Source organism: Muscardinus avellanarius, assembly GCF_963383645.1.
Source record: "Muscardinus avellanarius genome assembly, chromosome: 4".
NCBI lineage: Eukaryota > Metazoa > Chordata > Mammalia > Rodentia > Gliridae > Muscardinus > Muscardinus avellanarius.
In genome coordinates, this window is record NC_137789.1 from 121,449,027 (window position 1) to 121,465,374 (window position 16,348).

The 16,348-nt window shown below is 41.9% G+C and overlaps 1 protein-coding gene across 2 annotated transcripts in view; it reads left to right on the top strand.

Moving 5' to 3' along the window:
• Positions 1 to 13,950: 13,950 nt before the first annotated feature.
• PAPSS2 (3'-phosphoadenosine 5'-phosphosulfate synthase 2) overlaps positions 13,951 to 16,348 on the top strand; it is a gene marked incomplete at both ends in the record, with an annotated part of 72,624 nt that continues 70,226 nt past the window's right edge. For both annotated transcript variants that reach the window (XM_080694490.1, XM_080694491.1), the window contains one exon: positions 13,951 to 13,977. In XM_080694490.1, the coding sequence (XP_080550616.1) occupies positions 13,951 to 13,977 (27 nt within the window). The remainder of the gene's footprint in view (positions 13,978 to 16,348) is intronic.

Consider the following 16,348-nt stretch of genomic DNA (forward strand, 5'->3'; position numbering starts at 1 on the left):
TAAGTTGCTGAGGCTGGCTGTGAACCTGTGATCCTACTATCTCAGCCTCCCTAGTACTGGGCTTACAAAGGAGCACCATCTCACCTGGCTCCATTTATCTTTAAATGGAATATTTGCATCTCCCCATAATTAAAGATTCATTTTTAAAACTATAAATCTAATTCCTCTGAATGTCTTGTTTTGTAATATTTGTTCAGTTTTAGGCCAAATAGTCCAATTGCTGCTTCTCTTTTCCCTTTCCCCCCATCTTTTCTTCCTTCTGTCCTTCATTCCTTTCTTTAAAATAAAAATTTTAAACTCTAGTTAAGCTTAGACTTAAAACTTAAGTTGGATATTTTTCTATTAAGTAAATAAAAGAAACCAATAGTTAAATAATTTAAGTTTAGTTGGATTTTTTTTTTTTTTTTTTTTGGTGGTACTGGGGTTCCTGGAAGCCCTTCTACCTCCGGTCTACACTTCCAGATCTATTTTTTATATATTTTTTTGAAACAGGGTCTCTTACACCAGCGCGGCTGGCTTCGAACCTGCGCAATCCTCCTGTCTCCGCCTCCCAAGTGCGGGGATTACAAGCGTGCGCCACCACGCCCGGCTGGTTGGATATTTTTCTAATGACTTAAACTCCTAAATGACATGGATTGAGTACTTTTAAAAGAATATGTTTAAGGTTGAAACATTCAATTACTTAACTGGAGTAATTGGTGTATCTGACATTAAACAAATGTAACTTGTTTTCGATGAAGTAATTTCTTGAAATTAAGAGTGAATTTCCATAAACTGCCTAATTATTTCTACTTTGTATAATGTGTGAGTATACCAATAAATATACTTTTTTTAACCTAATACAAAGACTCGTTATTAATTTTGGTTGGCATTCCACCCAAGAAATGGCATAAGCATGTTACTTTTGCCTGGGAGTGTTGACCTGTCCCTCTGGGCAGCCTGCGTGGCGGGTCAGTGCAGCTGGATTAATGTCTGTCTGTCACTAGGGTTCTCTGTAGACTGTACTCAAGTCTTCAGTGACAGGCTAGGGTACTTCAGAAAGCAGACACGGGGTACACTCTAGTACAAAGAGAATGTTTCATGCAGCCAGAGAGACCCACCCAGGCAGCCTTAGCCATCAATAAACAGGGTGCCAGCATACCCTTCTATCTAACCTATTTTATCTTGAAAACTCAGGCTAAATATCACCATCTATAGGAAAATCTTCATAGTCTAGCAGTTGCTGTCCTTTTTTGTTCTTGCTGTGGTTGTTTGTACTTTCTTTAATACTCTGAATACCTATTTATTTCAACAATTAAGACATTTCCTTGGGTTGTGTATGTGTCTCTCTCCCTCACTGGATGATGAACACCCCAGGATGGCGACTTCTCATCCTTGGACCTGAGATATGTCCTGCAATTACAATGAAGACCAGCCCCGTGGCCAACACACTCCAATGGGTATGAGGATAACACACAGAATTGTGTTGCTGCTTGACTGCCTGTGGCCTTTCCTCTATTCTTCTGTTGTCTCTTAAAATCAGCAATGCAGATACTTATATTTTTTGGGCATACCATATCATTCCATGCATCTCTTTGCCTTTAAATTTAAATTTGCAAACCATCCACTTTGGAGAGAGGAAGGCTGGCAAAAATAAATAAATAAAATAAAAGTCTGACCAGTTTCAAAGTTTCAGTTCATGTATCACCTTCCCGAAGAAAATCTTGACATCTTTCTCCACTCCCCCCTCCATCCAAAGTGTAACTGAGGTCCTTCCCTTGGCTCCCACAATATCCTTTCTTGTAACCGACTGACCAGTTTAATCCATCATCTCCATTTCTTCTAGGAAAAAAAAAATAATTGATGCCCACAGCAGACTGAACCTTCTCCCAATAGCCGAGCGGTGCACAGGAAGTCCACACACTCGTGCACCTAAGCTGGTGCTTGTTGAGATCCACTGTGTTCATTCTCCAGCTTATTTATGCCAGTTACTCATTAATGTAATAAGTAATTTAATTAGATGTGACTTGAGTGAATAACACATGAGCATAAAAAGAACTGTGTCTTCTATGAAAACAGACGGATGCCTTGGAAAGATAAGGTGCTCAGAACTGTCCTGTCAGATGAGCTGTAAGCAAGACAATAGACAAAGATGGGGTAAGAGTATGTAGCGCTCTTGAAGGAATCGGGATTGTTGTTTCTCAGACTTTTTCAAGTGTTCTTAATTTTCAACTCTACTTTATAAATTGTTTCAGCTATCTAATGAAAGTAGGTTGTGAAATCACAAATATAAGCCATATCAAAAGGTCAGTGAAGCCAGGCATGATTGCACACACTTGTAATCCCAGCACTTAGGAGACTGAGATAGAAGGATAAGCTACTTAGTGAGGCCTTTTGCAACTCAGTGAGACCCTGTTTCAAAATAAAGAACAACAACAAAAAAAGGCCAGTGAAGTGTGTTTTAAGTTAAAGTAAACTGTCATAAGCATGCATTTATAATTTTTACCTGTCCCAATTATGTATCATATTAAAAAGATGGGGGAAAAGAGAATCTATTTCCTTCCAGAAATTGTAACTCTCCTTCAGGGACCATGTCTTGGTAGAGCCTGTGCCTGGAAAGACTAGATTCTAGAGGGCTTTGTTTTCTTACCCAATGGATTGCTACAAATTTTTCTACAGGGAGTTTCAACAATAAAGTATCTTTTAGCATTTATGCACTGCATACACTAAGGGGCATGTAGCTGCATTCCTTTGTAATGACTATCCAGGTGTGGTACCTCTTTGCTAGATCCACTAAACCACATGAGCTTCCCTAGAATGGGTCCAGGAGCCGAGGATGTAAACATCTCACTAAACACTGGCATTCTTTATATATGTTTACCCTGTTTACTTGAATGAATTGACTGATTACAACTCCTCTAAACAATCAAAGGATCAACTAGTAAGCACCACCTTATTAAGTTATTCAAGCCCAACCAGTTTCTGGAAGAAAAAAATAGGGGGGAAAACCAACCCTTATGTGAATGTTGTGAGTAATGTTAAGGATTATAAATCGGTACACTGTAGTACGTGCTGTTTTACAGGGGAGTCTTGGAGGAAACGTCAGTGAAGACATTGTGTAGAATGTGTCCATTTGAATGGACATGCCTCAACCCTTCCCCGAATGAGTCGTCTCCAGTTCCCATGTGCCAGTGTCATGGGCTCCATCAGTTAGTCTTCTAATTGCTCATATCTCTCAGTAGGAATGCTCTCTCCTAGGAGAAAGAGGATAATGAGATGGAAAAGAATTTGAAACAACATCTTTAAGAAGAAAAACCCAAGATCAGCCATAGTGACACATGCCTGGAATCCTAGTACTTGGATTGGGAGGCTGAGACAGGAAGATGGCAGTCTCAGCAAGTAGTGAGACTCATCAACCTAGCAAGAGCCTGTTTCCAAATAAAAATAAAATAAGGCTGGGGAGGCTGGGGGTGTAGCCTGGATGTAGAATGAATGCCCTTGGGTTTAATTCCCAGGCTCGCTCGCGCTTGCGCTCCCTCTCCCTCTCCCTCTCTCTCTCTCTCTCTCTCTCTCTCTCTCTCTCTCTCTCTCTCTCTCTCTCTCTCTCTCACACACACACACACACACACACACACACGTGATGAAGAAAAGAAAATGAAGATGAAGATGAAGATGAAGAAGAAGAAGAAGAAGAAGAAGAAGAAGAAGAAGAAGAAGAAGAAGACAAGTACATTGGCACACACCTGTAATCCCAGTACTTGGGAGGCTGAGACTGGAGGACCACAGGTTCAAGGTTAACCTCAGCAACTTAGCAAGAGACTCAGAAACTCAGTGAGATCCTGATTCAAAATAAAAACTAAACAGTTCTGGGGGCAAAGCTCATAGGTCAAGCACTCTTGAATCCTATTTCTAGTACAAGAAAGAAAGAAAGAAAGAAAGAGAGAAAGAAAGAAAGAAAGAAAGAAAGAAAGACCGACCAGGGGGAAGTAGAAAAAATATTTTTAAACTTTTACTAAATTTCCATGCTGAATTATGACTGATGATGTATGACATGAAAGGGTCATAAACAACCCAACTTAGAGATGTAAAATTTCATAAGGATTTGGAATAGTAACACACACACACACCCCAAAGTGCTATTTGAAAATTAATGAAATCTAAACCAAGATAAGCCCTTTAGTTTCTAGTTATCCTGGGGTGAGCACTTGGGGAGTCATGGGCCTGGGTTTGAGTCTAACTCTGCTCTTAAGTAGTGATCATGGTCAGATCCCCTCTCTTCCCTTAGCACCAGTTTAATGTTGCTAATCGGTAAGATAGAGGGATAAGAAAATTGGGCAAATGATGTTGAGGGAGGATAGAAGAAATAGATAGGAAATATAACTTTAATGTAAAATCCTGGTGCTAAAGTCCCTTATGTGTTTACTCCTCCAACCCAGTCTCTCTCCCAAGCCGATCTCTCCCACATTCCTGGGAAATCTGTAAATCTTTAAGTTAATCGAAAAGCCATAATTACCCTGTGAACTGTTAACAAGACAAACGCACTATTTTGAGATATCTATAATTTAAGGTATGTTTCAGCTCACCTACTGATCAGACGATGGAGATCCTGATCAGCCTGAGGGTCTTGAGAAGGATCAGACCGCCAAAAACCGTCTTGTGGTCACTAGACGGATGTCATGCTCACATATCTCCCCAGACCCACGCTTCACCCAGTGTTCTCTAAAGCAGAACTATGGGTCCCCAAAGTGCATCTGTCACTCTGGAGATGGCCCACATTCTCACTTGAGTATGTATGTCTTGCTTTCCTAAATATGTCTCTGCCTTTCCCGTGCTAAAATTCTCTTCCATCACGTAAGCCAAGGACACCACTGGTCCTGAGTTATGTTCCCTTCTCTCCCCAGTGGAGAGTGCCTCAGACCCTTCACAGAACCGACCCTTCTCCCTTGACATTTCTTGGTCTGAGACATCAACTTTGATAAGTCTACTAGAATTTTCCCCCCATTTTTGAAATTTAAAAAAATGTGTGTGCATGTGTTTAACTCTTTTTCTTGATTTTCACAGACCGAAAGAGCATAATCTTGGTCTTCTCTATTTTCCATGGCTCTCCATTCCTGGGCGGCAGGGGGACCTCCCCAAGCCATGTGGATTCCAAGCCCTGGAGGACTGGCCAGGGTCTTTGAACTCTAAAGTTGCTCGGGAGCTCAGTGGTCTCTTTCCCCTCTTCTCCCGCACTCTGCAGCTATAGGACTTCACATGGGCTTCTCGGCTGTCTGTGGGTATTTTATTGTCTAAATGATGCATGACAGGTAAGAGTGAGTTACCTTCCAGATCCTTTTGCGTCTAAGGGTAAAAACAAAAGCGTCCTTTAAAATCCAAGACACTAGCTAAGGGACCTGAAGGGGGCTTTTCCTTCTGCTTTCTCTTTTTCTTGGCCAAAGCCTGCTCCCCCTTAAAAGATGAGTGCTTGTTATAATGATTCCAAAAATAAGACTTAAAAGGTAGGTGTTTCTTTATGATAGCACCATAAATGGAGTACACCCTTTTGGCCAACATACCCCATTCCTGGGTCACAGGGGACACCAGCTGCTCATCTGAAAGATGCATGTGAGGAACTGGTCTCCATGCATCTGGAGCAGCCGCTCATTTCATCAAATGTGGGGGCCTTCCGAGTTACCTTGTTAGAGAGAACCGGCCCCGATGTAAAAGGTCAGGGAAGCCACTGTTACTAAGCACCACATATGCAGACCCGATGTACCTAACCAGCCAATCTTTCAACTTTCTGTTGTTATAAATATAAGTTGTGGCCAGGTGTGGTGGTACACATTTGTAATCCCAGTACTTGGGAGCCTGAGGCAGGAGGAGCTCACAGGTTCAAAGCTGGCCTCAGCTACTTAGTGAGGCTCTCAGCAACTTAGTGAGACCCAATTTCCAAATAAAAATAAACAATAGGTCTGGGGGTATATCCCCGAAGTAGAAGCCCCTGGGTTCCATCCCCAGTACCACACAAAAATATATATACATAAAAGTTCTGAACTATCTGTGTGTAATCTCAGTTTTTATGCTCTAGAAAAAAGTCTATCCTGTACAGGTACTGTTGGTTAGGAGAATTCTCAGACATTTGCCTTAACTCAAATTTGTTTTTTCCCCTATTATTTGTACTCGACATTTGTAGAAATAAGTGAGTCCAATCTTGTCTCTTTAAATAGGCATTTCTAGGAAGAAAAATGCCCTCCTATTTGTCTCACCTTTTATCTTAATCAAGTTAAATATCTATCCTTTTAATACTGCCTATCTGAAATAAAAAGGCCCTGCCTTTGGAGAACAGCAATTGCTGTACTTAAGATGTGTTTTGTTATCTGCTTCATTTTTTTCTATTCAGGAATGCCCTCAGATCCTCCGAAAACTCTCTACAAGGTCTCTGTCATCATTATCATAGTATTTTCAGTTAAACACACCTAAATTACTTGAGACCTTAGGAATATTCTTTTTTCATAAGGAATTTTTTCTCCCTCTGAGGACCATGAGAAGATTCAAAGGATCTAGTAAGGGGCTAATAGAGCACCCTAAGAACTGTATATTAAGGCCAAGGGTGCTTTGATTTCCAGTAGTTTTCAGACAGAATGAGCCAGTGATGTTCATTTAGAGTGTACTGTGGCTCTGTAGAAGGAACACCTGGCCACAGGTGCACTGGTAGCAAGAACAGACAAGAATTCCTATCTCTGTAGAGACGCCAAAATGCTATCCTTTTTCTCTTTTCTGTTTCATATAAAATAAGAAACTACTTAAAGTGTACAAGTTACAAGATCATAAGTAATTCTATATCCATCCCTAAGAGCTTATCCTTGGGTGCTTATTGAATTTCTCTTTTTTTTTTTTTTTGGTGGTGGTGGTGGGGGGGTTGGGTATTAAAGCCAGGAGCATTCTACCTCTGAGCTCTTTTCATTATTACTTATTTATTCATTTATTTCTGTGGTACTAGGGATTGAACCCAGGAGCATTCTACCTCCAAGCTACATCCCTAGCCCTATTTTAAAATTCTTTATTTTGAAACAGGGTCTCACTAAGAAGTAGCTGAGGCTGGCCGCAAACCTGCGAACCTCCTGTCTCAGCCTCCCAAGTCCTGGGATTATAAGCATGCACCACCATGTCTGTCTATTTTTATTTATTTTTTTAAATTTGGAGACCGGGTCTCACTAGGTTACTGAGGGCCTCACTAAGTTGCTGAGGCTGACCTCGAACCTTCAAACTTCCTATCTCAACTTCCCAAGTACTGAATTACAGGCAAAGAAAAAGGAAATTGATTTTTGCTACATGGTTTGGCCTCATTACAAATTGGAGAATGGAGGCTTGGTCTGCAAAATGGACAGGAAAATGAGCAGAGATCTGACTATTTGGTTCTCCCCCTTCTAAAGGTTAAACAGTGGTGATGCTGGATGCAGACTGCTTCATGGTGACAAGTGGCCGCCTGAATCAACTGATTGATTGTCAGCCATGATTGGAAGACCCTGAGCCAGCCATCACCTGCTGTACAGGCTTTCATGTTTGTGTTCTCTACTCTCTAATCAATTGTTCACGGTGTCACAGAACAGACATCTGTGACAGGTTGTGTTTTGGTTTCTGGAACTGTACATCTGGCACTATGTTTAGTAAACATCTATAACTCTTGTTCAGCGGCAGTATAACACCTGGCAAAGAAAAACTATAAAATATTTGTTTCCTGTCAATTTTTATGTATGCTTGTATATATAAGTATATTGTCTATGTGTTTATTGTCTGCATGATACCAAAATTGGTTTATAGATAAATAAATGCCCATAAATTATAATTGATCTGAATATCTTTTAGTTCATGTAACTAAAAGAAAAACTTTAACAACTAAGTTAATTTAAATTCATTGGTAAAATAAAAACAAAAGATATCGTTACAATTATTAACATATTTTCCTTCAGGTTATTAGCCAGTCAGGATTGTATCTATTTATGAATATTCAATGCTGAAAATACAATGTCCATCATTTATAGGTTTTTCCTTTGATAAAAATAACTTAAAATGCTAACTATGCTTGTTTAATATCTTGGTTTAATGGGTAATCTAAAATAGCTATTAAAAATAGGTAAGTTAGGCAAATACAAATCGGATAAACATTTTTAAATGCATGTTTTAAAATCTGAGTTGCTTATAAGTAAAGTATTAAAACATTGATTGCTAAATATAAGTTCAAGTATTCTTGGCTTCTTAAATTAGTAAAAAGACAATATATTTGGATCTATCAAATGTGGTTTTATAGATGTAAGAAACAGCTTAAGATTTCTTTCTGTTTTGGATCTTAGCTAAGCATACAATTACTCAGAGTTAAATTTTCATTCTAATTAACATATATTATTCTATATACAAAAGGAAAAATTTAAGCTGTATTTTGATGAGAAAACATAAAGAAAATAAAGTATTTTCTATTACTGTAAAGGAGTAACTTGTCTCAATTGAAATTTTTTAAGAAGAGTGCTTCAAGGCCAGGTATGGTGGTGCATGCTTGTAATCCCCGCATTGGGGAGATGGAGACCGGAGAATCGTGGTTTGTGGACAGCCTCAGCCACCTAACAAGGCCCTTTGTAACTCAGTGAGACCCTGTTTCAAAATAAAGAATAAAAAATAGGGCTAGGGGTGGAGCATGGAGGTAGAATGCCCCTGGGTTCCACCCATAGTACTGGGGGAAAAAAGTAAATTTAAAAATGTTAAAGCAAAATAAAACCAAAAAGTAAGAGATTTTCTTTAAGCTATAGGTATGGGAAGGTATTTTGGTAAAGAAGCTAAAAATGAAGGAGGAGGAGATGCTTTTAGAAGAGAAATAACTTTGTACGATAAGATTCTTGTTCTAAAATAAAATGACTAAATTGTTCCAAGATGGGAAAAGAGAGATAAGACAGAAACTAAGGATGTTAAGTAAGTTGTAGACTGTTTAAGTAAGTCACAGAGGTTTTGTGCATGTGTGATTGAGTTGGCAATAACCTAAAAGATTAAAGGGTTTCCAACATCAAAATTTAATGCAGTGATGTAAAACAAGAATCCAATCCTCTATATTTAAGACAATAATGTTTTCTACTCTAGGTAACATTTATAAAGAACTGGCTCGAAGGACAAAGATTTTGTGTTTTATCAAGATAAATCTCTTCAGATTACTATCTTTGTTAGGCCTTTGACTACCTAGAACACTGATTCTTAGCAGAGTCATTTATTTAAATGTGTGTCTGTTCTACAGCTTTTAAAATGACTACTCTATAAGCCGGGCATGGTGGTGCATGCTTGTAATCCCCGCGCTTGGGAGGCGGAGACAGGAGGATCGCGCAGGTTCGAAACCAGCCGCGCTGGCTTAAGAGACCCTGTTTCCAAATAAAAAATATAAAAAATAGGTCTGGGAGTGTAGCCCAGAGTAGAAGGATTTCCAGGAACCTCAGTACTCCCCCCCCCAAAAAAGACTACTTTATAACTAATGCTAAATGAACAGCTGTTATTTTGTGTTAGGATAATCTGACATCCCATACATCTGTGACTAGAAATGTGTATCCATCCAAAGGCCAAATACATTGTATTGTCTGAGCTTTGCCCAAATATTATGCAAAAACTTATAAAGTTCTATAGGTTTAATTCATGCAAAGTAAACAATAAGTGTTCCCATTTAATGCTATGCATTGTACCTAAACCTTAACCATATAAAATGATTAATAAAAGTTTTGGAATTTATTCCATGTATATTTAGCACCATTCAGATAAAAAAAAATCCTTGCCACTTGAAACCTGGTTTACATCTGTTTGCTTTGAATAAATAATTGTTTTATTATTGTATTAGTGAGATATAATTGTATATCAGATGATAAGTCTATAAATACTGTTACCTAAACTCATAAAAGGTCTAAAGCTATTCTTTGATTTGGCCAATGCTGCTAACCTATACAGACCTGTAGTTATAGTTATCTCACTTAGTCATGAATTCTAAATTTTACACCCAAAGTAAAAGTTAACATATATTAATTAGTTACTACTAACATGTGTAATATATAATGACTAATATATATCAACTTCTATGTAACTGTGATGGTAATTATTACTGGCTTGTTTGTTAAATATATTTGTTTTCCAAGTATCTTCTAAGATGCAACGCTTAAGATAACGCATTACCAAGCTGACATCCTCTAAACAAAAAATGTTAATAGGGATAACCTTTTTAAGGCTAATATTTGTATGCTCCAAGTTGTATTATGATTATCTCCTTTAAGAAAAGATAATTAAATATGTCCAATTACTTAGCAGTTCAAAACATGCCACTCTGATGACTAAAAGATTGAGCATTAAAAGTACACACACACACACACACACACACACACACACACACACACTCTATTGGACATTAATAACCTAAAAATTGTGTAAGCAAGTCAAAATTAAATGGAGATTTATTTATATCATCTAATACTTTCAGAACCATTATACAAACTGAATTGGTGTTGTTCCTAATCATTTTGTATTTTCCTTAAAAAACTTCGTAAATCTTGTCTGTTAACATTTTATGGATGTACAAGTTCTAACAGACAATGCAAACAGTGTTTTGAGATAATAGCCATCATTTGTGAGATAAACAGGCTGTAATAATGACTCCTGTTCATTAAAAAGGATTGGTGGAACTGATCTTCTGAGTGTTCAACAACCGAGATTGAAGAGCAATCAGGAAATCAAGGGCTAAGAAAAACAACAACAACAACAACAACAAGCCAATATTTTGGGCTTTGCCTTCCGAGGTCAGTTAGGACTCAGGAAATGATGGGATTCTTCTAAGGGTCCTACAACTCTGGGAAGTCACCGGATCTCCTGATCAGGGAGATTGCAGAGACCACAAAAGACTAGAAGACACCAATGCATATTCTGCAAAAAGAAGGGCCATTGGAGAGTGAAATATCCTCAATGTTTCAAGGAAAGTCACATGGTCAGCAAAACCATGACTCGTCCTGGCAGGTGGGTCAACTGCCAGGATTTGGCACAACTGGTAGAAGAAAAGACTAGAAAAACCAAGAGATTCCCTATGAAGTCCCTAAGAGTGACCCCTGAGAAGCCTTGACAGATCTTGACAGTAAACAAATTTTAAAAAATTGTTTGCCCATCATAAGACTATCTTCATGGTCTTGAATGCCCAACAGAGAAGTATAACTAGAATCAAGTGTGCTATTATAGAGGTGAAAAGAAAGTCATATTCATTGAGCCATTCAAAAGGCCCCCCACATCCATTAACTAGATATCTACTGACCTTGGCTCCTTCTTATAGTCTATAATTTATAATAGTTTTTTTTTATTTTTAGGCTCACAAAACAAATAGAATATGGTACTGATGCCCCGACTTAAACCAAGTCCTTAGAAGATGCTCTGAAATTAAACCTATACCTCTTGAGGTTTTACAAGTCTGGTCTGGGACCACCTGACACCACAAAAAGAAAAAAAAAATCCTATTCTTGCAAGCTACTAGAGAATCCTTTTCTCCTGTTCTCTTGCCTTTTTAATCTTGTGATAAAATTTATGTCTTCCAGATTTATTTCTTTCATGCATGTTGAGAGGATGACAAGGCAAAGATTCCAATGCATTGTTAACAATGGAGGCCGGTTTTTCTGTTGCCTTTATATCAGTCAGGACAAGACTTTTCAGTCCCTGGCTAGGCAGAGTCAATACCCCTTGGCATTTGAAGCTATAGAAGATGGGTCTTTGCCCCTCACCAGCCCTAAAGATTAAGGGATAGAAGTCTATGGCGCTGAGACTGGAGGATCGGAGGATTGCGGGTTCACAGATGGCCTCAGCAACTTATCAAGGTACTCGGCAACTTAAAGAGACCCTGTTTCCAAACAGAAGATGAATTTTAAAAATAGGATTGGGGTATAGATCAGAGGTAGAATATCTTTGGGTTCAATCCCCAGTCTTAAAAAAAAAGAAGTCTTGGGGGTGGGGGTGAGATGGAATAAAAGCAATAGATAGAAAATATAGCTTTAATAAAAAAGCTTGGTGCTACAGTTCCTCATATGTTTACTTCCAGGTCTCTCTCCTAGGTCTGTCTCCATCTTATCTATTGATCATATGATGGAGACCCTATCAGCTGAGGGTCCTGAGAAGGAACAGACCATCATAAACTGTCTTGTGATCACAAGAATGTGAGGTATCATCCTCACATTCTTTCCCATAATCAACCTTTATCAAGTGTCCTTTAAAAGAACCCCCAAAGTGCATCTCCCGCTCTGAAGATGGCCCGCATTCTCACGTGAATGTGTATTTCTTGCTTTCCTAAATAAGCCTCTGTCTCTGTGTGGGACTTGCCTGTACTAAAGTTCCCTTCCATCACATAAGCCAAGGACCCCACTGGTCCTGAGTTATGTTCCTCTCTCTCCCCAACTGGGAACTACTCCAGACCCTTCATGGATTCAAACCTTCTCCCACAAAAAAAAACTCAGAACTCTCCCAGCTCTAAATAACCATATATTTTTCTCCAAGAAGTAGCCCTTAGGGATTTGCCCTTAATGTCTTTCTCTTTCAAGAACAAAGTTGGTTTTTTTTTTTTTGAAAGATGCACTATGAAAAAACACATCCGTCATTTTTTGCATAATTTCTCAATCCACACTTAATTTACTTTCTTTTGGGGCAGAATTTGGTGAGGTTTCAGATATGATTGGAACTAATATAAAAGAAATTTCCAGTGAAATAAGAATGGGATGTTGCTGTTTAAACCTCCCATAAATTCAAGACATTCTAATTTGTGTGCAGAACAGAAACTCACACCCAGTATTTGCCCTGTAGCTGCTTGCATTTGAAGAGGGTGGCTGTAATTTACTCAAAACAAGTAAGAAAATAAGTAGCCTGTCAGCTCCAGGCAGGCTGCCTTTCAAGGTGGTGACTTCCCATTTATTTTTCTTTCCCACCTTCCCATGGAGAAGGGAAGTCAGTGAAGACTCAGATGTTCACATGTCTGTCTGGAAAACTGGCAGTGTTCCAGAAATATAATTAGATATGAAAGAAAAGTTCTAGCTCTTTCACAGAAGGAAGATCTGAGTCGGAATAAACGTGGCCGTTCAGTTTCTTCTCGGCTCTTTTGAAGTTATTGACCTATTTGTGGCATCTCGTAGTTAAGGTGCATGGCTGCGGCACCTAGCGTCTGCCCAGCGGTTCTCCCCACAGCTTCTCTTCTCCTCACCTCTGCTGCCCCCTGACTTTGGACGTCTCTTTCGAGTGTGGCTTCATATTGACCTCTGATAAAACCGTGGAGCCCTGAGCTTCCTCTCCTGGGCCTTTTCGTTCTGGATCTCCGCAGGGGCCTATTCATAGGGAAACCTTTTGAGCTGCATTGAAGCCTGGCCAGGCGCTGGCCTTGCTACTGGACTGCGAGGAGCCACAGATCCTCCTGGGGCCATCCGTGCTGCGGGATAAGTGAGTTCAGGAGGAGTGCGTACCTACCTGTAGAGCCCTTAGCTGGAAACCTGGTTAATAAGGATCCATCAGGTACCAGTGCTTTAAGTACCGCGGATGACAAGCTGCACCTGGGTGCCTCTGAAGACCCCCCCCCCCCCCGGCGGCTTCCAGCATCCTTATCCTTAACCAAATACGTTCTGGGGTCCCAGCAGGCTTCTCCCAGGAGCTGCGAGGAGGCGGTGGGGTGGGGGGAGGGTGCGCTGGGACCCCGGAGCTGCGCCCCGAGCCAGGCGAACTTGACCCGGGCTGCGACCCCGCCCGGGCGGCCGCCGGGTCCGGGGCTGCGCGCTGCGGGCGGAGGCGGCGGGGCGGGAGGCGGCGGCGGGAGGAGGAGTGGAAGGGGGCTGGTCAAGGGAAGTGCGACGTGTCTGCGGAGCCTTTTTATACCTCCTTCCCGCGAGCCGGGCAGCAGCGCCGCCGCCGCCTCCCGCGCGCCCTCGGTCTCTGGCCCCCGGACCCCGCTCCAGCCCAGCCGCCAGCATGTCGGGGGTCAAGAAGCAGAAGACGGTAGGTGCCCGGCGCCGGAGGCCCACCCTGCGGCGCGGCGGCGGGGTGCTGGGGGGGGGCGAGGGTCGGCTGGCCCCGCTGCGCCCCGAGAGCCTGCGCGCCCGCCGCCCGAGCTGGCCCAGCGGGCCGGGACCGAGGCATCTCCGGACCGGAGCCCTCGCTCCCCCAGCGCCGCCCTTTCCCGTGGGGTCTCCGCGCAGGAGAGTGGGTGGTGGGCAGAGCTCACCCGGGCCCTGCCGGGCCTGATCGCGGGGCTTTGGCTCTGGCACCTTCTTGGGGTGGGCGCCAGTGGCACACTTTCCTGGAAGAATCGGCGACTGTCTGGGCGAACCGGGGGTAAACGGCATTTTTGCAATGGCAGGACTTCACCCTCCAGCGTGAAGTGATTCCCTGTGGGCGTTGGGGGGCGCCTCGACTTCAGTATTGCGGGGAGGGGTTTCCGTGGTTTGGTGGAGTCTGATGAAGGGACTGTTTTCAGGGGCCGCCTTTTGCTCCAGAAGTGATCTGAGCTTTTTTTTAATTTTTTTAAATGAGCAAATATGGAGGCGTGTCGAAGAGAAAAGTTTCTTTTTTGTGTAGCAACCCTGGCTCTTAGAAATTTTGCATCTTTACAAATGCCAGCAGTTGTCTTTGTCAATTATATTCCAATAAAGGAGAAGCAGCGATGATAGACCCTAAGGAGTTGGGAGAACAGCATTGGGTCTCCCCAGATGCGGTCTACAGGACTGGGTTAAAATCCCACCCAGCAGGCCTCTAAACAGCACACTGCAAGCCGCAGGTGACCGGCAGGCTACTAAGTGGGCAGGCAGTCTTTTCTCAAGTAGTTAGATGTGTGCCTGGCACAGAGGAGATGGTCAATAAATGTTTATTACCCTTTTGGTACACCGAATGTTACTGAAAGGTACTTTGAGGTAGCCAGTGTTTGTGGTAAGTTGGGGAAGATGTAAAAACAAACAAACAAACAAACAAGAAGGAAGCGGGGTGTGGTGGCGCACCCTTGTAATCCCAGTACTTAGGAGGCTGAGACAAGAGGATTCTGGTTGGCGGCCAGCCTCGGCTACTTAGTGAGGCCCTCTACAGCTTAGTGAAATTCTGTTTCAAAATAAAGAATAAAAAATTGGGCTGGGGGTGTAGCTTGGAGGTAGAATGCCCCTGGGTTCAGACCCCCACCCCCGCACCACAAAACAAAAAAAAAAAAAAGAAGGGTGGAATGGGGGTGGACTGGCCACACAGCAGCGAGGCTCATGCTGGACCAGCAGGAGGGTCCAGGAAGAAGGTAGCATCTGTTTGGGGCTGGGACAACAATTGGGGTGTGGCTGTCTCTTATGGGGGTGATATTTATTTGTGTGTTACTGCGAATTGAACCCAGGTGCTTTCTGACTCTGGCCTCCATCCGCAGCCCTATTTTTCATTTTGAAACAAGGCTTCACTGAATTGCAGAGGAACTCACTAATTTGAGAAGGCTGGCTACAAACCTGGTATCCTCCTTTCTCAGCCTCCAAAGTGCTAGGATTACAGGTGTGCGCCACCATGCCTGGCTTCTATGGGTGATTTTAAGGGGGAAACTCTCAACATTGTAATGTACTTTAAAAATATTAAGTAAAGATCACCCATATTCCTATTTTATTTGGTTAATTTTCTGTAAGGCCCTCAATGGTGCCTTCTAAATGACAGGCAGCTGTAGCCGTCACTTTTTGTGTCATGAGGTTTTACTCTCTCTGGCCCTGTTCACATCAAGTCTTCCTTCCAGTTCTGGTGGGACTTGGTCAAGCACTCATCCAAAGGGATCAGGGCTCTCTCCTCCTTCTGCTTCCAGTTAGCAAAAGCGTGTGGAACAGGGCTTTCCAGATCGGTCCTGGAGACGTTGCATGGTCACCAATGAGAAATTTGAGAGCCGAGTTTGGTTTTTATATTTACACATTTTAAACCTTCTACTCATTGTGTGTGTGTGTGTGTGTGTGTGTGTGTGTGTGTGTGTGTGTGTGACTGAGGATTGAAACCAGGGTCATTCTACCTCCAAGCTACACCCTCAGCCCTATTTCATTTTTATTAGGAAACAGGGTCTCATTAAGTTGCTGAGACTGGGCTTGTACTGGCCATCTTCCTGTCTCAGCCTCTCAAGTACTGGGATTACAAGAGCATATCACCACACCGGCTTGGACTTTTTTTTTTTTTTATTGTGGTACTGGGGATGGAACCCAGGGGCATTGTACCTTCGAGCTACACCCCCAGCCCTATTTTTAGTCTTTTTATTTTTGAAACAGGGTCTCATTGATTTGCAAAGGGCTGCTAAGTAGCTGAGGCTGTTCGTGAACCTCCATCCTCCAGTCTCAGCCTCCCGAACGCTGGGATTATAAGCATGCACCACCAT